Raw genomic sequence first — 22,558 nt, 5'->3', positions numbered from 1 at the left:
GGATGCCACAGTGGGGCTGGGGGCCTGTCCCTCACTCTGGGCAGGGTGTTACAGGACCCTGGGTGGGCAGGAGAGCAGACCACAAAGACCCTGCAAAGCACACAGAGAACCAGTGCATTTTCCCTCCTGGTTCCTTGCCCCTAAAACCCAAGTCATTGCATTTAGAAGAGAAGCTGAGTGATTTTCCCCAAACGGCCATCGGTCCTCTGGGATGCAGCCTCGGGGCTGGCCCCACTCCTGGAGGGCAGCTGGTGGCATTCCCCACTGGGTCTCACTTGGAGCCGTCACCTTTGGCTTCAGTGAAATGGTTCTGCAGCTGAAGGAAGGACCAGTGCAGGGTCGGTACCCGACAGCTGGCAGTGAGCCGTGCACAGGGCCCTGTTTCCAGCTCCGCAGCAGTCTGTGCAGGGGTCGGTGGAGCACAGGGCATTCCTTTGACATTTGGAAACTATTAAAGAACAGAGAGGTTGGCCACTGCAAAGAATAACCCTCATGGAACAACACTCGTCAGGAAATGGCTCGAACCCTCATAAACGTATGTTAAATCATCTTGCTTTGAAGATAAAGCTTCAGACTTCATTGAAAGAAGTCTCCCCCCACCGCATGATGCTCAGTGTCTGTCAGGTGGGCAGGAGCCTGTGCGCACCTGGACATACCTGGGCAGGGGGGTCAGGTGGGGCCTGGCAGCGTTACCTCCGTGTCCAGAGCCCACAGCGGTGGCCCTCGGAGGAGGTTACTTTGGAAAGGAGCGTCCTCAGACTTGCAGATACGTAGTGTACAGCTTCTCAGAACCGTCACTAGGCTGGTGAGTCTCCAAGCAGGGCACGAGTCCCCAGTGTGTGTGACCAAGTCACCAGTTTCCCTTCACCTGGGGACAGCGGCTTAGGCAGCCTGGAACTGGCGCCCAGGGGGCTGCATGCTTCCTCCTGGGCCCCGAGGAGACCTGTGCTTTGTACAGCCGGTGGCCGAAGTCTCCGTCTTCTTCCTGTCCCACGCTAGCCAGAGCTTAGGTAAAAAAATCTGGTATGCCTATGTACAAGCAGAAACTACCTGACACGTTTGTGCCACAGGCATTTTTGTTTGACGTGGAACAGCTAACGGGTCCGTGGTGAGCGGTCCCCTGGGATATTCTCTGAGCCCAGGACCCCTCACCCTCCCACCCCGTGCTTCGTTCCTGAGTGGCTTCTCTTACCAGGCATTTGGTGCTTCCAGTTAAATTCAGCACTAAAGAAAGTCATAATCTGGGGAGACCCCTGATTGCAACACTGTTTCCATTTCATTTGGCTGATTGTTAGTATAACTCCAGTTGCCATCGAAAAAAGGAGCTGACTAGGTAGCCGTGACCTCGTTACTCGTAGCTTCACATGTGTTGGGTCAGTTGAGAAAAGGAATGACACCCCCAAAAGGGGGAAAAGCACAGGCACGTTATTTTTGGTGCATTCTTTTCCTATTGGTATTTTTTGGCATGTCTTTTGAAAAAAAAAAGCAGGGTGTGTCCTGGAGTTAGAGAAGAGCTGGAGGCTCTGCTGGGGGTGTGAGAGCAGAGCCGGCGGGTGGAGGGCTCACTGCCTTGTGTTGTCTCCACAGGTTGACAGTGACACCATATGGAACGAGGTGCACTCGTCGGGGGCGGCCCGCCTGGCCGTGGGCTGCGTGGTGGAGCTTGTCTTCAAGGTCGCCACAGGAGAGCTGAAGGTCAGCAAGGCCCCGGCACAGATGGGCTCCCAGAAGGAAGCATGCCAGCAGATTTCCCGGGGTTGGCACAGCCACCGCGATTTTCCCTCTAGACAGGCCCAGGGTTGCTGTGGGAGGGGACGGCCCCGTCCAGGCATAAGGAGTGGGCCCTATTCTGTCAGTCAGTGTTGAATCGAAGGGTATGTTTCCTATATTTGTGAAAACATAATAGTTAACAGTGATTCTCAAAGATACGGGTCTTCGGGGCACTTTTCACTGTTAAAAATTGTCGAAGCACCTGAAAAACTTTTGCGTGTGAGTTAAGTCATTGGCAGGGATCATGTTAGAGATTGAAACTGAGGAACTTTAAAAATATTTATTAATTTGCAAACGGCAGGTCCTCTGTGTTCTCGCACCTGTTCCCATCGGTCTTTGGCCACATGCGATTTTAGTTGAAGTACAGGAGGGAAATCTGGCCTCGCCCAGGGTGCCTCCCAAAAAAGAGGGTTATTTCAGGTCGTCATGGACGTTCCTCTTTGACGCGGCACAAAATTTAGCAAGTGGAGATCCTTGGAAGGCGAGTTGCAGTGTGGGCCTGAAACAGTGTCAGGGAGCGTTTCCTTCTCCATTACGTGAACACCCATCAGCCCCACGCAGCTTCTGGAACACTGGTGATTTGGAAATAAGGGCTCATTGCATTATGTAGGTCCTCCAGGTCTTGACACATTTTGTTACACAGTATCCAGAAGTCCACTGAGCTTTGAATCCATGATGTCACCCCTCAGTGTCACCTGGAAGGTCTTCTAAGTGCAGGGAAGAGCATGACGTTTCATTTTCACTTGGAAGCTCCCATCTCCCCATGGACAGCGACTGCTGTCTGCTGTTTTCCATGAGGTGACAGGTTCACTGTTCATTTCTGAGAAGGGCCTTTGATATACCCAAGCTGGAACAACAGTTTGGCTGGCAGTCGTTTCGAGGAAGATGGGCTCCTTGACGAAAGGGGCCCGTCCTCGCCATGCTCAGTGGCCGGCCTGCTCACGCGGCCCGCTCACACGGCCTGCTCACGCGGCCCGCTCACACGCCTGCTCACACGGCCCGCTCACACGGCCTGCTCACACGGCCTGCTCACGCGGCCCGCTCACACGCCTGCTCACACGGCCTGCTCACACGGCCTGCTCACGCGGCCTGCTCACGCGGCCTGCTCACACGCCTGCTCACACGGCCTTCCCGGTTTTCACATGTGAGGCCGAAAGGGATTTAATGAACTGACCAGTTTTACTGCTTCATCAAGGACGCTTGTGAGTGGAGCCTCCTTCCTGCAAGCGTGGAAGCCACACTGGGTGCCCGCGCTTCTCAGGGCTGTCTCCTCGCTCCTGCTGCCGGCACTTCACCCACGACTGTTTCACACCCTCGGTGCCTGTGCGCCTGCAGCGGGGAGAGTGAACAGAGCCTTAGGGTGATGACAGGAGGCCCCGAAGGGCGCGGGCTCCCCCGACTGTTGCCCTGTCCCCCAGCCCCGCAGCAGGCTGCACACCACTGCCCGCAGCCTGATCACGGTGGTCAGCTGGCCCGTAGGCTGTTACAGCTTCCTGTTGCTGGGGACTATGAGATGCCCAGGGAGAACACTTTTACAACAGCAGCTGAAGCGCTTTGCACACGGTTCTTTCAAGTCTAAGTGACTCAGGTGTAACGGAAGGTGGAGCTACCTGCCGCTCCCCTCCAGCCTCGGAGACATTTCTTCCCGGGCCTGATGCGTTGTCCACTCCTGTGGAAACTGAACTGCAGTGGCAACAGACCTGCATGTTAAGGTCAGATTGGGGCATGGTCTCAGCTCCGCGGCCACAGCCCTTCCATCTTGGCTGCACTCCAGGTCCCGGGCAAGTTGCTTCCTGGGGGCCCGTGCGGGTCAGGTGGACCAGGAGTGAGCCCTCCACTCCCCTCTGGACTCCTGAGCTAGAGGCACCCAGCCCTGCCAGCAGGCCGTCCAAGGTGGACAGGCAGGCAGTAACTGCGATGGCCATTCGGTCTCTTTAAGAGGAGGGGCCCAGCCATCTTTGCAGTGCTTCCCAGCATTGCTTTGTTCCGTCCCATGTCTGTGCCCCGGGATGCAGCGTGAAACCATGTCCTTGCATGTCCTCTGAACCTGCTGGCAGTTCAGTCTGTGACGATTTTCTCACTGATCTTTCACCCCTGTTTCTCCCACCTGTTTGGTTCCCATGTAGAATGGCTTTGCCGTGGTCCGCCCTCCCGGCCATCACGCGGAGGAGAGCACGCCCATGTAAGTAGACACACGCTCTCCCGTGGGCATGGGAGGTGCCGGTTCCTGACTCCTTGAAGGGCTGGGCCGGCACTCACATGAAAAGGACGAACTGGTTTGCCGGGTCCCAGCCCTCCTGTGATGTGTGCCACGCACGTGTGCTGTCCCCGAGTGTGCCCGTTTGAGCATGGTGACGAAACGTGCCTCTAGAGCACACAGGTCGACTTCACTGGTGGGTAATGATGGAGAGAGAATTGGAGAATGAGCTTGGGAAAGGAGTCTACAGACGTTTGTCTAGAGCTGTCTTCTAGTTGTTATGTTCGTTGCAAAAAAAATGGGAGGGGAAACTTAAGTCACAGCAGAACCAGTTCATGTGGCACGTCATCATTCAAGGACGTTCTGAGTGTGGCCTTTTAGGTGACCTGCTTACAGTTTGGCACTAATGAGGCTGACATGCCAGGTCGTGACCACACAGCCAGCTACCTGGGCTCTGTGCTGGGTCTGGATTTCTCTGATTGCACACAGCTGAGCGTGCATCATGGATGGAGAAGCAGTGATAGGTGCAGACTCACCTGGGGAAAGCCACGTGCAGTGGGGTTCCCAGCAGCTGTGCACTGAGCGCTTCGGCTGCTGGGAGGGAGTCCGCCATCGCTCCACCCAGAAGTGGGGCATCAGAGCACGTTCAGGAGTCCTCCTCGTGTAGGAAGAAGTAATTGCCACCACTGAGCGTGGATGGGGCTGGGGTCTTGCCAGCCTTCCCCAAGAAGCCTTCGGTTACCCCAAACCCCAGACACGCACTCGCCTGACGGGAGCAGGCCTTCATTTCTTGGAAGTTACTTTTCTAGGTTGAACTTGACTTGATGGGTCTTCTGAGTAGTAAACCCCAATGACCATGGGGCTGAGGACTGTTTCCACCGACATTCTTCTGGGGGGGTGGGGAACGAGCTGTGGCCGGTCCAGCTCAGCCCAGCGCCCGGGGCTGCGGGCTTCCGAACTAGCCTGGACTCCAGGGACAATACAGCCAGGCCTCAGCTCGGGGTATTCGCTCGAGTCTAAGACTCGTCTCAATCGAAGCCTTCGCGTGAATCCCCGAGCTGAGGCAGGCTCTGATTGAGATGAGTCTTGGACTCAAGTCACTTCGTTAGCTTTTCTCACTCTCTTGAGTAAGACTGGAACTACGGTTAGTCAGTGGGGTGACTCCATATCATTGTCGTATGTCTCAGGATGTGGAAAGACAGGCAGAAGCAGCTAAAACAGGTCACTTCTGTGTCCTGTGGCCCATTGTGTCTCTGAGAGGCCAGTGAGAGGGAGACCTTGGCACCACACGGAATCGGTTTTCTTACCAGGGCAGCTCTGCAGTCTGCATGCAGAAGTCTGGACAGACTCTGTCTGTCAGAAGCCTCAGTTAAGGTTTCCAAACAGTTTGGCTGGAAGCTGCATTCTCCAGATCCACTGAGACTCTTGGACTCTGAATGGTTCCATTGCGAGTTGTGTAAAAACTGATCCAAAGCCTTATTTTCCCTCCGTTCCTCCTGCAGGGGCTTCTGCTACTTCAATTCTGTGGCCATCGCCGCCAAGCTCCTCCAGCAGAGGCTGAACGTGAGCAAGACGCTGATCGTGGACTGGGTAAGCAGGCAGCCCCGTCCCCAGGCACACAGCATCCTGGGCAGACGGGGAGGCGATGTTTCTGCCTCCATGACATTGGGGTCCGGGGCCCTAGCTTTCTGGAAACTACCTCAAAGGTGTGGAAAGTGAGAGCCCAAACCTGGTACGAGTCTGTTTCCCGGCCTCAATCAGCCGATCCTGCCAGTACCGGGTTCCTGAAAGGTTTGGGTGTGCCAGTGCTTGGGGCGTCCTTGGCAAAGCGGGGGAGGCAGGCTGGGAGAACAGGGCGTGGCCTCCCCCACCCCCCGCCCTGGGTGTGTGTGTGGCTTTGCTGGGCTGTCACTCCTGACAAGAACGCCCTTCCTGCCTGGGTGACCCAGTTTGCGCCAGTTAAGCCTCCTTCCCCATTTTCCTGTGGGAAGTGCCATTTCTCACAGTTCTGTGCCCTGAAAGGGTAAACTCTGGATAATATCCGAGCTCCACAGGTCGGTCCCCAGGTTCCTTAGGAGGTGGCTGTGCGAGGTGTTCATTTTCTTTCTCCTTTAAGCTGTGTATTGGGGGGGGGGATTCTCTTTGCTATTAATATTTATGATTTATTTCATAATTTTTTAAGTAACAAAAAAGCGGGTACATCAAGTGTGAGCCTCATTTGTAATGCAAAGTCCTTCTCAGTTTGGGAAAAGAAAACAAGCAAACCCTGGGAGCCTCAGCAAGATCCCGGCTGCAGACGCTGGTCACGGGGTCGCAGGGCCCTGAGGTGGCTGAGGCCGTGAGACCTGGGGAGCTTGATGACAGCTGCGAGGGAGCCCGTGCCCACTGAGCCCCCTCACTCCTCCTAAGGGAGTAACTCAGTGCCGGGGACGTGACTCGGGTCATGCAGTGACACGCACCTCGATTTGTAATCGCTAAGCACCTCTGTCCACCACGTGGGCGTGTCCACAGCACCTGCAGCTGTCAGGGCGCTGCCTCCCTCCCAGTGCACCTGCTGTCACCTCAGAACACAGGGTGCACACCTTGCCTTCTGTCTTCAGGGCAATGTGGCTTTCTAGTGGGTGGGACCACGTTGGTTCTTACGGCTCCTGTTTATAGCGGCCTGTCCACGTTTTCTCTAATGAGCACAGGTCATGTTTATAAACGAGAAAAGCTTCCTTAGTGGCCCCCTGGTGTCCAAGGTGACGGATGCTGCAGTGGGTGCCCACCCTGGTGGCCCTCATGGGCTGCCTCCTTCCAGTCCCTCAGCCCCTATGACCTGTCCCGCCCGCCACCATCTCCCAGCCCAGCTGGGACACTTGGTGATTGTGAGTCCGAGGACATCCTGGGCCCTCCTGGTGCTGACTCGGCTGTCTCTGCTCTCCCAGGACGTGCACCATGGGAACGGGACCCAGCAGGCCTTCTACAGTGACCCAAGTATCCTGTACATCTCACTGCACCGCTACGATGACGGCAACTTCTTCCCAGGCAGCGGGGCACCTGACGAGGTAGGCGGGGCCTCCCAGTGCGTGGGGCTCTGCAGGAGGTCAGGGCTGGGCCGTTCCCCAGGTGACAAGGCAGCTGAGGGACACGTGTACAGGCAGAAGCGAGGGCACCCCGCTCACAGACACCCAGGTGATGTCAGGCAGACATTGGCCTGATTTCCATCTCATGTGTGCATAGCGGCTTGATTTTGCCTGGAGTACAAATGGGAGACGCAAAATCACCTCCAGCCCTGATCTGGGCAGACAGGAGCGTTTCTGAGCGAGTTGGCACAGGTGCCTGCCGTCCCCCAGGAAAGGCTGCTTGTGCAGGTCGCACCTCTTGTCTGACCTTTGGGCAGGGTCTCTGTCCCGTCCTCTGACCTGTGGTGCCCCGGGAACGGCGGACGAGGAGCCCCGTGAGCCCCAGTACCCTGGCAGAGCCCGCGCCCACTGTGAGCACAGAGGCCCCGACACTGGGGTTTCCCACCCACGGGAAAGGTCTTCTACCTCTGGGTCCTCCTTCCTAGAAGGAGGTTAGAAAGGGCGGCCTCATCCACAGGCATTTCCTGGTGCCCTCTGCTGGCATCTGTCACTCAGCCCAGAGCCACATGTCCTCAGATGGCCCCCACAGGCCAGGTGGACGGGAGCCCCGTGTTCTCTGAAGGGGCCCCGTTGTCGAAGTTAGCACCTCAGGGGCTCTGGAGGCCATGACACACTAGTGAGGGGCAGAGCCGCCAAGTCAGGTGTTCTTATCACAGAGGTCCCAGCCCAGGGCGTGTGACGTGTTTGTCTCCTCCACACAGGTGGGCACAGGGCCGGGCGTGGGTTTCAACGTGAACATGGCTTTCACCGGTGGCCTCGACCCCCCCATGGGAGACGCCGAGTACTTGGCAGCCTTCAGGTAAGTGTCCTGGTGTCCCCACTCGTGTTTGCTCTGACTGTTTCTCTTTGACCCCCATCTTCCTTCGTGAATACGCCAGACCCATCTCGGGGAGGGCCGTCCAGTGTCCTCAGGGAGCCCCTTGCTGAGATGGACGTTTGTGTCACTGCGCTCTGGGCCCCGGGAGCTGCCTCAGTCCCTCTACAAGGTGAAGGTGGAGCCGTGAAGCTTGTTCTGACCTCTGTCTGCAGTGCCCCTGTGTGTGCGTTACCTGGGGTCCGCATGGTCAGAAGGCGACAGACAAGGCTGGAGTCCCTGCAGGGTGTCGAGGTGTTCTCTTAGCACCAAGTGGGTGCCCAGACCCGAAAGATGGGACAGGCTCCGCATCTTGCTTCCAGCCGAGCTTGTGTGCTGGGCTGGGAAACAGAAACCAACATTCCTCCTGTGCTGGTGAAGCCTTCGAATTACTCCTGCCATTGGGCTGTAGCTGCGGGTGTTTTCATTCAGTGTTTGCTTTTGTCATCAAATGGTCGTTTCTTCTTTGATCTGGGCCAGACTGAAGTAATTGCTGCCACCAGAGCTGGATGCCCACCTCGCAGGTGTCCTCCTTATTTTAGGTGGTGGCTTCCTCCTGCCCTGGGGGAATTGGCAGCTCCAGGGCAGCGCCTGGGGCCCTCGTGGGGGACGAGCTGTGTTCTCAGTGTTTGTCAGAAAATACCAGCAGTTAGAGCCCTGACGTTCCCAGAGGCTGTTCTGACCACCTGTCTGACTCTTGCTGTTGTGGTCTTGCTTTATCTAAACAGCACCTACGGGCAGGTGGGGGGGAGGGGCGTGTGTGTGTGCGTGTGTGTGTGCACACGATGCATGTGTCTTTGGGTGTGTGCACGTGTGTACACATAGGCATGTCTGCAGAGGTGACTGTGTGCATGTGTGTATGTGGAGGGTGAGATTCCACAAAAGGACACATCTGTAAAGGTTTTGCTGAGGATTCTGCCTCGAGCTCTGCTGAGACCCTGAACAGGTCACGTGACCCCACGCAGCATCTGCCCATTAGTGTCAGAACCGGGTCCTCCTCCCAACGTCACGTACTTATTGTGTCTGGCGATGCAAAGGCCTTAGGTCAGCGGCTCACGCGTTGAAAGCGGTCCATGGAGACAGGAGTCAGTCATTGGAGGGCCTCCCCTGACTGTCCCGAGTCACTTTTTCCTCTGATCTCCCCAGTTTACTTTCGATGTTTCTTCTCACTCAATCAGGTAGAATGGAATTTTGATAATTGCCCTGCCTAATCTAGGGGAGAGGGACTCCCCAAAACAAGGACAGCATCTGAAAAGTTGCTCGTGTACACAGTGAGGCATCAGCTTATGAAGCCTGAGCCCGTGCAGTGTCCCCACCTGGGGTGTCACTGCCTGTGTGTGGAACAGCCACTCGGCGGTCACTCTGTCACCTCCCGCCTGAGAACCGCCCCTCTTAGGCGGAAATAAACTGTCCACATATCACCGTGAGGGGTGTGAACGTGGCCCAGTGAATGTCGGTGCCACCGGGGCCCCATGGGCCCAATTCTGTTGTAGGCAGAGAAGGCAGGAAGTTTCCTTAAGCAAAGTTTGGAAGTGGTAAAAATGGCTAGTTCTCTTTCCAAACATTTTTGGGGGCCAGGTTTTGATGGGCTTGGCTATCGTGATGTGCTGGTGCCCCAGGCGCTCTGTTCCTGGGGTGCAGTAGCGGGGCACCTTGTGGGGTGCAGGGTGGGGCCCTGGAGGCCGCCCCTCCCCCGCCCCCCTGCCCCAGGCTAGTCTTTAAGGCGAACCTTTCCCTCCAAGTTGCTGCTGACGTTCTGTTTTAATCTCCTGCCAAGTGCCTACATGATGATACCGTATCAAATGAGCTTTTAAAGCTTAAATAGCTTCTTTGAAAAGGAAAATTGTTTCAGGGTTTTTTGGTGTGTTTTTTTTTATTGATTTTAATGTAAAATAGCACTTTGAAGTTTACAATTTATGGTTCCCTGGGCATCGATCGGAGCGGGGAAGAAGGGTCAGGATCCGTTTTCCCCTTTCTTCTGCGCTTCCCCCCTTTTGGGGGGGCCCCTGGGGCACTGCGGCCTTAAAGAGAGCACCTTGTTACTCAGACGCGCCGCCTGCCACGTTGCATTCAGGAGATCAAGCGTCAGATGAAGACGAGATAAGAAAATTGCCCCTAATGAAATCCAGGCGTGGTGGCACTTTCTCCTGGGCCAGAGGACTTGTGGGAGCAAAGGGGCTTAATTCAAACCAGTGTGGTGCGGGGGTCTTTGAAGTGTGCTGAGCCCAGGCCCAGGGTCTGCGAGGGAGATGGTGGTGCCCTTTTCTTAACCCCTCCCTTACCTGCAGCTGGCGACCCCGTGGGCCCACCTTCCAGCAGTAAGGAAATGAACTTGGGATGAGCTGTGCTTTAAAATCGTAATTTGGATTCTGGTGTGACGCACAGATGATCAAAGGTGCCAGTGAGCCCGGGTGTCCCAAAGTGGTAGTTTGAGTTTCCCGATGGATTGTGCGTCCCCTTGACGTTGAGCAGCTGGGCAGATCTTCCAGGCGTGTCAGAAGGCTGAGGCTCTTCTGACATTCGTCCCATCGTGAGGTGTGTTTGCCTTTCTAACTGCTGTGCCCAGACGCTCCTAACACGTCACGTTCTGACTGTGGGGAGCACGTGGGTGGCACTCGCGGCCTTCGCCTTGTGGTCTGTTCTGGAAAGGTCGTGCCTGAGGGCTCGGCATGCACCGTCCCGGAGGTATTGGATCCAGAGGTATTAGACGTATCTGGCCCTGTTTACAGTCTGGGTATCTCTAAGGGTCTCACATCTCTTCCTATATAGACTTTATCTTAGGACATTCTGCAGTAATTTTAGAAACAAAAAACATAAGCTAGAAACTCAGAGTTGAGCAATGTCAAGTTCAGCTGGTCTTCCTTGGACCTGCCCACGTAGCTGGCTCAGATGGGGACGCCAGGGCCCCAGCAGGCAGGCATCTGCAGCCACTGAGGCGAGTGTGTGATGGCAGAGTGCGTGGCCCCTGCCCACTTGGCAAGTCCTGGACGGATGCGCCCGCGCTGAGCCCCCACGGTGTGGGGAGCAAGGCGCTCCCCAGGAGCCAGCCTGCAGGTGCTGGGGCCGCCTCGGGGAGCCTGACCGGGACCCTGCCCTTGAGTGTGTCTAGTCTGCATGTTCTACGGCCGTCCTCTGGCAGCTTGCTGACGGACTTGGTTCCAGGACAGGGTGGACGGCGCTGGGTCTGGTGGACAAGTCCAGGAAGGGTGACAGAGCCTGGCCAGGGTGGGGAACAGGGTGGGAGGGGCCATCTCAGGATAAACTGTGACAGAATTGAGAGTGGGAGGGGTCCTGTGAGGGCTCCAGTTGCTGGTAGAAGAGGGCGGGGGTTGGGCTGGAAAAACGAGTCATCCAGGGACACTCGTGCTTGAGCAGTTTTTCAGGAAGAAGCTGGAAACTGTCCCTCTGACTTGGCACTGCTGACTAAGGGAGGACAGTCAGTAGAGGTTAGGGCAGAGTGTTCTGGACTCAGGAGGGAATGGGCTGTGGGGACTGACAGCAAACACATGCTCTTCTGAGGACCTGGGTGAGGAGAAAAGGAAGGGGGAGGGGACAGGAGCCGGCTGGGGACACAGGCTCGGGGAGTGCCCAGTGGGGAAGCCAGGGCCTGCGGAGCGTGACAGAGAGCACGGCAGGGACCCAGGAGAGAACATGAGGAGACTGAGGCAGAGGCCAGGTCAGTTCCCGGCAGCAAAACGGCCCTGGCAGTGGAGGTGACATTGAGGACGATGGCAGTCGGGCTGCGGGAATGGAGGGGAGGGACACTGAGTGGGGCCGAGGCCTCCAGTGGTGATGAGAGGTGGCGTGTGCAGAAGCAGGCAGAGCCAGGCATCCATACCCTCTGGAAGTGACAGCAAGACATTGGTCGGGAGGGGAAGGGGCGAGAGTGCATTGGGGTTGGGAGGTAGCAGGGCTCCACAGACAAGACTCCCCTCTCCACCTCCAAGGAGGCTGCAGGGGGAGAGGCAGGGATGTGCTCACCTCACCATGGTGAGCTCTGGGAGGGCAAAGTGCAAAGAGTCTGGAAGCAGGAGGGGCCACCAGCTCCAGAGCATGCAGGACTGGGCTGCAGGGTACAGGGCAGCAGGGCCTGACGGGATGGAGTGGGGCAGAGCCTGGTCTTCTCCATGTGGAGGGATTGCACACTGGCCTCCATGTCCACTGTGCCGTGGCAGTCGTGAACTTCTGCTGGCTGCAGTGCCCGCAGGTGAGTGGGAGCTGGCTGCGGCCTCATGGCTGGTGGCAGCCTGGCCAGAGCGCTTGGGTTCACATCATTTTTGTCACTGTCCTGACTCTGATTGTCAGCAGAGTTCCACTCCTTGATGCACAGTTGCTCCAGCCACTGGCCATGTAACTGGTGGAAACGAGGGCTTCTGGTGGCTTTCTCAAAAGATGGGACCCCAAAGGTCTGAAGCCCCGGCCGCTCTGGTGCTCAGGCCATTCCCCCCGTGTGGGTGTGTGGTGACTCCAGGCTCCCTTGAAAATTCAAGGGAGTTTTCAACCATCAAATGTGCCATCAGGTCTGGGGCAACAACCTCCTCTAAATCCTGGTCTATGCGTTCAGCCCCATTGTCCGTCCACCCCGCGGTCCCAGCCCACAGGAGCGTGCCCAGCCACAGACATCTAGCTGCAAGCCTATGGATCATGCAGTGCAAGGAAAGAAGACAGGAAAAGCAGGCAGCACTGGCCGTGTAGACTCCCAGGCACCTCACGAAAGGAGGGGTTCCTGGGCCAGTTTGTGTGGATGACGCCTCTGGGGCCCTTGGTGGGGCAGAGAGGAGCCGGCCACAGGGTGGCATGTCGGCCCCGAAGCCCGGCTGCCTTAGTCGTAGGCACTGCTCCTAGCAGATGGAGGCCAGCCAGGCTGCATGCCCCAAGGCCGTGTCGACCGTGACTTTGGTGGGTTTTGTGTGGGGCCCTGGTGGAAGGACAAATCGAAAGGTTATTTCTTTCCAGAGGTTGGAACCAGCTGTTGCATCAATTCCAGATGCCCCTCAGCTTAGGGTGTCTCACCCGAGTAAACCCACCATGAGGTGCAAGTACCTTACATCGAAATGCGTTTAGCATACCTACCTGCCCTCGTCACAGCTCGGCCTTGCCCACTTCACATGCTCAGAACACTTCCATTAGCCCACAGTTGGCACTGCCGTCCCGCTGTCACTTGCGTCACCAAACAGTGACGTGCCAAACTTCGCTAGCCCTGGAAGAGACCCAGATTCAGAATTTGAGGTTCAGCGTGTGCTGAAAGCCCCCGCTTTTGCTCCATCGTCAAGTCCAAACCCACAAGTCACACCGTTGTAAGTCAGGGGCCACCCGAGCTGCACCTGGAGTCCATCGGGACTTCTGGAGAAGCTGTGTTTCTGTGCCTCATAACCTGACGTTACGTGGTGTCAGCTGTGTGTGCCCCGTAAACCGACAGGCGGGTCTGCACAGAACGGTGGGGCCCATAGTAAGCACGGCACCCGATCGCATCTGTGTCACCCAGTCTCTGCTGAGCCGCTGACACTGCCCTGGAGGCCTGGCCCCACTTTGCCCTTGGAGACCTGCAGGTGCCAACTGGCCAGTGGGTCACAGGCTGAGGGGAAGGCATGGTGCTGTGTCAGCAACGAAGCCACCAGACCTGCTGGGGCCTCGGGAGGAAATGGGCAGCGGGCCGGGCTCACGTGTGCTGCTCAGACATGGAGTGCCCAGAAGCCTCTGGTATGGTTTGCACTGTTCTGTCCCGTCTGGACTCCACCCAGGGCCAGGCACAGGCACAGGATGGGGGCTTGGGTCTCCGGGACACAGCAGTGGTAGTTCCCAGGAACCATCCCCTCACCCCTTTCCTGTTTGGAGGGGCACGCCACTGACGGACACTCGCCCATCTCTTCTCTCCGAGACCCGCCCACTTTCCTACCTCTGAGGGGACAGGTGACAGGCTGCTGCCTGGGGAAGTGCCCAGGTACCCCTCTCTGCCCTCAGGTTGTTTCGCCAAAGGCGGCCCCACAGACACAACTTGAACGGACGGTTCGAGAGGAGGCCTGCAGCACATATTTAGGCCACATCGCACAGCTGATACTCTTGTCCCGGAAGCTTCCATCGGGGTCTTTCAGCCTCAGGCTGCGCATGCTCCCCAGAATAGGTCCTGTCACCCCCTGCCCCCTCACCCCCCGGCCCCTCACCCCCCAGCCCCATCCCCCTGCTGCCCCATCCCCCCCCGCCCCCGGCCCCGTCACCTCCCTGCCCCCTCACCCCCCGGCCCCGTCATCCCTGTAGGGCTCCTCACCACGGGTCTTGCAGAGAAGGGCAGTCCAGTCCCACTGTGTAGCTCTGGGGTTTTCATCACTTCTTCCACCTGAAGACAGGGGACTTCTCAGCAGAACTGCAATCCAGGACAGTCCCTGAATGCAGTGACATTACATTTGGAGCATTTTCATTTCCTTTGGCCAAAGTTAGTACTTTCTGGGGTTGCCTTTGCTGACGTAAGTGGTGAGTTTTGTTATAAAAGCTGAGTGAGAGAGTGCGCAGGCTCTCACGCCCGCCCTGCCACCTGTGGCCGGCTGTCCCCGGGGCTCTGTAGTGTGGGGGGGGCCGTCAGCCGTCCCGCGTGGGACTGCCTCCTCTCGAGGCCCTTGCAGATCGAGTGACGGGCTCGGTGCTGGGGAAGCTGTGGGAGCCGGAGCAGCCCGTGGCCCAAAGAAGCAGGGGTGGGATCGTCACAGCTGGACGTCCCCAGCGAGGGGTTGAGTGGCGAGTCCAGCAGGGCTTAACACACGTGGGTCATCACTTGTAGCCTCCCTTGGCCACTGCTGGGGCCCCGGGCACTGTGATCCTGCCCACCTTGCCCACAGAGGGAGGAAGGGGACTGAAATCAGTGGGGATTAATTCCAAATCAGATGAAACCAGCTTAAATGATAGATGCCACTGCTGAGCTCCCCGTCCCAATATACGCTCAGAACACAAAGCGCCGTTTATGCAGCCTCCTAGGTGGTGCTTTTGTGTCAAGTGTTTTTTTCCTTTTCAAGCAGAGTTTTTCTTGTTTCTCTGATGTAACTGACCCCCTGAACCTCTCAGCAGGTGTTTATATTTTTAAGCATCAACTCGCTTAAATTTGATCGTCAGTTTTCCTCTAAAGATCTAAGTGTAGAATTTCTTTTTAATTAACCCTGCGTGTCACCATTGCATGAGTGTGTGTCAGTCATCCTGTCATTTGCTGCTGACGTGTGGCCCGTGGGAGCTGGTGGAGTATCGGAGGGTGCCCTTTAGGCTTGGGCTGGCTCTCCCACTCCTCAGCCACACACAGCTGTGGGCCTAGTCCTGGGGTCCGTGACTGCCCCGTCTTGAGTCAGGGACAGTGTAATGTGAGCAGAGGGTGCTCAGAGACACCCCCACCTTTGGGGAGGACCCTCAGCATCCTTGGCAACTGGCTCCACTTGCCCTCCCCCAAGTGGTGCCATGGGGGTTACAGACTGTCTCCAAAGGCAGCTTTCACACTGGCTTGCTGGTTGGGACTTTCAGAAACCATGCAGTGAGCCACGATCACACCTGACTAAGTGTGACTAAGTGTGAGCCACCAGATCCAAGCTCCTGTGCGCGGCTCTTGGCCCACCAACTCTGCGGGTCCCTATCAGGGACCGTCCAGCCCTCCTCGCAGCTGTGTGCTTGGCTGACCCAGTGTCGCCTTCTTCTGCCCTTTCAGAATGGTCGTCATGCCGATTGCAAATGAGTTTGGCCCGGATGTGGTACTGGTATCGTCAGGCTTCGACGCCGTGGAGGGCCACCCCACGCCTCTGGGCGGCTACAACCTCTCCGCCAAATGTAAGTCGGGCTTGTACACTGCGCAGGGGCTTGCCTGGAGCCGGCGCTGTCATGGGCCGCCGTGCGCTGCATCTCGGGCCTCCTTTCTAGTGACAACAGAAGGAAACTCTCCTTTTTACGTCTCCCCAAAGGCAGGACAGTGCTGGCAGCCCCAAGAACAAAGGGCGGACAGCAGGCCAAGTGGACCAGGGGGCCTCGGGCGCCCCCGCCCTGGAGGCCGTGCTCGCGCTCAGCTGGGAGCATGCGTTCACCTCCAGGGGCCAGGTTCCCAGTCCTGCTGAGAGTTGATGCTGCTCTTTTGTTCCCTGACGTCGTCCCACGTTCAGGGGGAAGAACAGACCCTAAAATCCATGGAGAGGAAAGAGCCAAGAACAGGTTTACTTCCGAGTCAGAAGGGAGGAGAGAGCCAGATCCAGACTGTGTGCCCGCCTCTGGGGGTTGGCGTTAGACGACGGCCCTCCTTCTCCAGGAGAGGGAATGACTGAAACGGCCCTGCCCGCGGGGCTCTGCCTTCCCTTCCGCCGTGTCACAGCAAGTCGTAAAGCAACCGGAGACGTGGTGTGGAGCCCCAGGGCCACAGAAGGGCCTGGAGGCCCCCAGCCCTGCCCAGCGCTCGGGGGGTCACTGCAGTCCAGGTCCTGGGAGACGAGGCCCTGGGGGCCCCTTGTGCTGACTCTGTGGGTGCAGATAGCCAAGGAGAACCCGTCCCTGCTCTCCCACAGGGAGAATGGGGGTCACCAGAGAAGAAAGGGCAGCCCCAGGCAGCTGTGCTCCAGCGCGAGGCCTCTCATGCCCACCTGCCCCTGGGCCGTGGCTAATGGCCAAGGAAGTGGCCAGGCAGAGGGTGGAGTGTGTGCCAGGCCCAGTGCCCTTCCGGCTGCCAGCACGTTCTGAGCTCCATTTAGTCCTCAGGGCAGCCTGGCAGCCACCGTCCCTGCTGCCCTCGGACAGACAAAACCAGGCTTTGGGAGGTCCCGCCCTCGCAGTGCCCAAAGCTGCCAGGGAGCACCACCTGGCAAGGGGCCCATCGGTGGATGGCCAGCCCGGGATGGGGCCGCTGAGCCGTGTGGCCTGGTTTTCACCAGCTCTCTAATAAACGTCAAGCTGTTCTGGCCGACGGTGGTAATTATCATTACCCATCAGGCGTTTAGTGCCGATGGGAGGGTGTGTGGGTGCCGTGGAGGGAGGAAAGCCAGACCCCCAGGCACCATGTCCGAGTCCTGGAGGGCTGCACACGACAACGTGGGCCTGAATGCCTGTGTGCGTGCATGGGCCCCGCCCATCTGCTGACCAGAACCCCTGGGCCTCTGGGATGGACATGGTCGTGCCCTAGCAGCCACCGATGACTGCCCTGCCCCGGCCCTCCTACCTCCCGGCCTCTGGTCCTGCGTGAGACACAGGGGGCTGCTCCCGGCTCCTACCCACCCCCCAGATGAGATGATTTGCGGCATTATAAAATGAAAGCACTGAAACCGTAATTCCTACTCTCACACAGATCAAAAAGACCCCAGCCCGAAACTCTCCGTGAGTTACTGCTGTCGAGCCTGGCTTCTATTATATGCCTCGCGTGCCAGCCCCCAGCCTGTAATGTGATGGGTGCGTTTCTGGGCGCTTTGATCGCCTGCCAGCTGCCCCATGCTCGCCCTGCCCTGCACTTGCATCTCCCATTTCTCGTTGCAGGTTTCGGGTACCTGACGAAGCAGCTGATGGGCTTGGCAGGCGGCCGTATTGTTCTAGCCCTGGAGGGCGGCCATGACCTCACGGCCATTTGCGACGCCTCGGAAGCATGTGTTTCTGCTTTGCTGGGAGACGAGGTAGGAAGACCTGGAGGCTGGGCCCTGCCTATGTGGGCTCCTCCGGCGGCTCTGTCGGGCATCCCCCGCCGCCCCCACCCCGCTCAGTGGGCTGTACACCACTGACAAAACTGCGTGATTACGGCCAGAGGAGGTGAACAAAAGTCTTGTCAGGAACCCTTTCTTCTGGCTCAGGATCCTGGGTTTGGAAGGTGCTCACCTTGATGTGTGGGTCACACGGGGAATGTTTCCTCTCCCAGTTTCCGCCTTCACAGATAGTCAGGTCCCCGGGATATTGTAACGCAGGTTCCTGCAGGGGGTCACTGTGTGGCTCTCGGAGGCTGGGCCCACAGGGGACACCAGGGCTGGTTCTGCACATGTCCCTACCGGAGCCACAGGGCAAAGTCAGGGGGACGCAGTGACCTGCACAGCAGAGGCTCAGTGGTCTGGACCGGGGGAGGGAACTTAGGGTTCAAGGTGGAGACACTGCGTGTTCCATCCCCGGTGACACTGGGCCAGGGCTGCTCCCTCTGGCTGGTACCCAGATGGGGAGAACCACCCCAGCTGTGAGTGGACAGGATGGTGGCAGGGAAGGTGTTGTCAGTGATGGTGTGGCGTCCACCCGCTGAGCGTCCGAAGTTCCTGACACAAAACTGGTGTGTGAGCTTCTGTTTTGAATTCCAAAATGTCCTCCCGAAACTCCAAATCTACCCCAGGCTTTGGCTGTGAGCCACATGCCTGTCGTGAGGGTTCCAGATTCCCCCTCAGTGGTCTTTCTGCTGTTGCTACGGCGCTACATGTGGACCCTAGAAATGGCCGGCTGGCTTTTATGGGGGTGACGGAGTGCCCTGGACCACAGGCTCAGCACACTGGGCACAGGGCGGTCGTGTGAAGGGCACGGGGCTCTTGGAGGGGACACCTGGGGGTGCACGAGTTCTGCTCTTGTGCCATCCCCTGGGGCTCGCCTCCCTCCCCCATCAGACAAAACAGGGCTTCTCCAGTTCACGCCAAGTGTGGACACTCTTCAGTGTGGTCGGGGCTGCCTGGGTGTCCAGTCGGGGTGCTGTGGCCGCTACGCCCGCCCTCTTGCTGGTCCCCGAGAGTTGAAGAAGGCCCTGACCTGAGGCCAGAAGACACAGCTCAGGAGGGACAGGCCACCAGAAATGCAATCCTGACCACACATGGTGGGGGTGGTGGGAGGGGGGTCCTTGGAGCTGCAGGTCACTCAGGGAGGTCCTGACATCCAGTCCAGAAGAAGGGGTTAGGCGAGCGGGGCGGCCACAAGGACCTGTGCTGGGGAGGCCGAGGTGGACACACCCAGGGCTGAGGCTCAGGGGGGTGCTGGTGTCCTGCTGCGGGGTGCAGAGGGGAGGGGGGCGAGACGCAGAGGCCAGAAGGCCCAGAAACCCCAGGCAAGGGCAGTGTGTGAGGGTTTTCAGCCGGTTCCCGAATGCGAGGCCCATCTCACGTGCGGCACACTCGTACATTCACTCGTCCCTGGGGCTCCGTCTCAAACAGCGTGTCACCCTGGGAGGCTGAGAGCCAGGAAGGGCTGCCCCAGGAGGCCAGTTGCCAGGAGCCCATTGCCACCCCACCCTAAGGCTGCCCTCTTGGACCCCCCCAGGGACACAGCCAGCAGTGGGGCCTAGAGGCTGCGAGGAGGGCTGTGGAGGGAGGGGCAGAGTGGGGCTTCGAGCAGGGGCTCCGAGGTCTGTGTTGACTGCATGCAGCACGCTGCAGCGGGACCAGCAGGAAGGGGTGCAGCGCTGTGACGTCGCGCTCTGTCTTCCAGCTGTTTCTAGCCACTGTGGTTCCCTGGGACCTGCGTGCACTAACAGAAGGTGCCCTGTATGTGGGAGCAGGAGGTGTGTGGCCGCTGTCCCCAGGCTCAGGGTGGGCAGAGCTGACAAGGTGGCATTTGGAGACCTGGTACGCAGGTCCAGGCCAGCCAAGTGTGTCAATGACCTGTGCATGGGAAGCTGTGTGTGTGTCCTCCGTGTGAGATGGCCCAATGAGGAGAGGAGGGCCAGGTGACTGGGGAGCGAGGCCCCAGGGAGTAAAGCCATGGTGTGTCTGTCCCACTTTGGGGGGCCACACCTGAGGAGGGCGGTGACCCAGTGAGCACAGCCCTAGGGCAGCAGTAGGGACGAGGTGACAGCAGCCTGATGGTGGAGCCCAGGGCCTGCAGGGAGAGTAGGACCAGCCGTGAGCGCTGTGGCTCGGCTCCCAGTGAGAAGTGTTGACACCTGCCCCATGGTGCTCCAGAGCCCCAGCCTTATACGCCTGGCCGCCTGTGAGGGCCACTGGCCAGCGATGGGGTGTGGGCAGTGGGCTAGGGTGGGGTGGGCCCCCGGGGGGCTCTGTTTTCCCCTGACAGTCTTTGCTCGAAGTGGATGGTGTTCCTTTTAGCCTGAGTCACAAATAGACGAAAGGTGCTGTGGCAGCTCTTGTGTCGGGTCGGCTAGTTAGTGATCTGCCGGGATAGTCCCGAGTGAAACACCACGTGTGTTTAAAGTGTCTCCACACTGCACCTGTCCTTCCTTCACATAAAACGGTCTTTTCTCCCTTTTTTGCGAGTGTTAAAAGGCAACTGATTTATACACCCTAAGCCATCCTAACGCTTCCTGGTTCTCTTAGCCAGTTATTTTAAAACACCCTTAGAGAACTTAGCTTTCAACAAGGGCCTGTTTTTGCTTCCTGCTGTGTGTGCTCTTCTAACAAGAAAGTGTTCTTTTACTCAAACATCAAAAAGCAGGAAGCACCAGTTTTATCAAGGTCTCTTAAAAATCTTTTTAATGCAAGAAAGTTGGCCGGAGCCCCGCTGCTCTGGCCCTCGTGCAGCCTTTGATGAGGGTTGATGTACAGCGTGCTGGGCGATGTGACGTGCACAGACGGGCGGCCAGCTGTGGACGGCGCTGCTGCCTAAAGCGATGGGGGGGGGGGGGGTTGGCGTGAAGGCGGAAGTGAGGCCAAGCGTCCGCCTGCTCCCAGGAGCCATTTCATGTAACAGTCTCAGCTTTTCGTTAGTTGCAACTACTGGTGACAGTTGGCAGTGAAAAGTCACTAGTTGTACTACAGGGACAGGCAGTGTAGACCAAAGTGCGGGGAGCCCGGTGGGTGGGGCTCCGAGGCGAGCTGGTCCGGCTCCCTGCACAGAGGGCCCCCCGGACAGCTGGGGATGGTCGTTTCTCATGTCCCATGTCACCCACAAGGGAGGCTTCTGTTTGGGTCAATTTTATATTTAATCATGTGGCCTCTGAGGGTTAAATGCCACCATGTCATCGAAGCTGGCTCCAGTGGGGGAATTCAGGAGGAGCGGGTGAAGCTGTGGTGTGGGGAGAAAGGGGCTTCCTGGGGAGTTGAGCGCCTTCGTCACGTTTCCGTACTTGGTGAAAAGCATGGATGTGACAGCTCTAAGTGGTGCAAATGGCCACACTTGTGAGAGAGAGACAGGGACTTGGAGACATTGAACTGGGAGCGTGTTGTCTGCTTCTAGTCAGCCGTTACCCCACTCACGCACTCCCAGGCCCAGGCAGGCCCCCCTCGGGCCCTGCCCCTGCTTGTCCAGCAGGTTCCATCGTGTCCGACACTGACCGCCAGGCCCCCACTGTGGGGTCCAGGTAGCAAGAAGTACCCGTGCTCGCAGCGCTCAGCTTTGGTGACTGATTTTTTCTTTTTAAACACCTCATCCTGTTCCAAGAGGATTTGACAGCTACAGAAACACAAGGCGGGACAGCCAGGATTGGACATGTGGGGAGAGGAGGACACAGAGGGACGTTCCCCTCACTGTTCTCTACACGTGTCTTCACTCAGGGAGGGGGTGACTAGACACGTCCTCAGTGTCTAGCCACGGAAGACAGGCGCCACATTGCCACCAGCATCCCAGCCGGATGGTGGCCTCCCGCCAGCCCCTCAAGTCCCCGGCTCAGCAGTGAGGCCCAGCACTCGAGCTGACCAGAGTGTGGTCTTGTGTCTCGGTGTCACGTCCCCCAGACCCCCCCCATGCATAAGAGAGGGCGAGGGGCTCACCCCTTAAGGTGTCACCCTGCCCCCTCTGCAGGTGACAGGGGACCCGCCTAGGAGAGCAGGGCCCAGGGCCCCTCTCCCTGCTCTTCCAGAAGCGTTGGCTCTTTGACACCATCTCATCCTGCAGCCTCCACCAGGCTGCTGCCGGGACGCTCTGTCCATGAGGACGTGGAGGCAACAGGTGTGGGGAGCAGGGCTGTACCTGCCCCGGGTCCTGGGTCAGGGAGGGGTGTTGTGATGCCTCTACTTTCTGTGCTGGTGACTGAGTCTCAGGCTTTGAAACTTTTTTCAGAAGGTATCGTGGTTTTCAGTCTGCTTCTGGTTTATTTTATTTTATTTTATTTTTTGCTTTTTAAAAACTGTTGAAAACCAACTCGTCATATCTCAGCACGTCTGCTTGGCGGGGTTACCGAGCCTTCCCTCCTGGTTCTGACGCCACTGACTCTCAGGTCACCCTAAAATAACTGCGGGGTCACAGGTCTGGGGCGTGTCACCGCTGGGTCCAGCCGGTGTGTGTGCGGTGCCTGAGTGGCCGAGAAATGGCTCGGCAACAGGGCTGTGGTAGAGGACGCCATCGGCACAAGGTGGACACCAAAGCCACCGGTGGGAGGAGTGACTGGGCCAGGCAGCTAGTGGCCCGGATTGGCCCCCAGGACGCCCCTCTGAGAGTGGCCAGTGGGAAGACTGAGGAGCAGCCAAAGTGGGACGCAGAGAACCTTCCGGAGCAGCCGGTGGTGTCCGAGCTATGGGAGGATGGTGAGGCCTGAGAGCTCCCTTTCGGCAGCTGCCCTGCTGAGGCCGACAGACGAGCTAGAGAGTTTGCCCAGAGAGAAGGGAGGATGCTGGCCAGCAAGTGGGGGTGCCACAGTGGGCAGCACTCGTAGGCGGGTTGCTCTGACTTGCAAATGGAGACAGCAGCAGGGACGCTGCCCTGGGCAGGAAGGGGTGTGTGCGAGGACACAGCCGCCTAGCTCTCTTGACACCTGCTGTCTGCTCT

The 22,558-nt window shown here is 58.1% G+C and overlaps 1 protein-coding gene and 1 long non-coding RNA gene across 7 annotated transcripts in view; one reads left to right on the top strand and one right to left on the bottom strand.

The window, feature by feature from the left end:
• Window positions 1-22,558, top strand: part of HDAC4 (histone deacetylase 4) — a 288,740-nt gene that overhangs the window by 253,090 nt on the left and 13,092 nt on the right. For all 6 annotated transcript variants that reach the window (XM_074316010.1, XM_074316018.1, XM_074316014.1 and 3 more), the window contains 7 exons: window positions 1,588-1,695; window positions 3,897-3,952; window positions 5,470-5,557; window positions 6,895-7,014; window positions 7,794-7,891; window positions 15,624-15,742; window positions 17,423-17,556. In XM_074316010.1, the coding sequence (XP_074172111.1) occupies window positions 1,588-1,695; window positions 3,897-3,952; window positions 5,470-5,557; window positions 6,895-7,014; window positions 7,794-7,891; window positions 15,624-15,742; window positions 17,423-17,556 (723 nt within the window). The remainder of the gene's footprint in view (window positions 1-1,587; window positions 1,696-3,896; window positions 3,953-5,469; window positions 5,558-6,894; window positions 7,015-7,793; window positions 7,892-15,623; window positions 15,743-17,422; window positions 17,557-22,558) is intronic.
• On the bottom strand, window positions 9,716-14,667 carry LOC141567712 (uncharacterized). The gene is made up of 3 exons (XR_012490535.1): window positions 14,211-14,667; window positions 13,019-13,145; window positions 9,716-12,863 (listed from the first exon to the last, which is right to left on the bottom strand). It is a non-coding gene; the product is annotated as an uncharacterized LOC141567712 (long non-coding RNA).

Source organism: Rhinolophus sinicus, linkage group LG01 (genome assembly GCF_036562045.2).
Source record: "Rhinolophus sinicus isolate RSC01 linkage group LG01, ASM3656204v1, whole genome shotgun sequence".
NCBI lineage: Eukaryota > Metazoa > Chordata > Mammalia > Chiroptera > Rhinolophidae > Rhinolophus > Rhinolophus sinicus.
The sequence above is the reverse complement of the archived record's forward strand: the minus strand, read 5'-3'. Positions and strand labels throughout refer to the sequence as shown.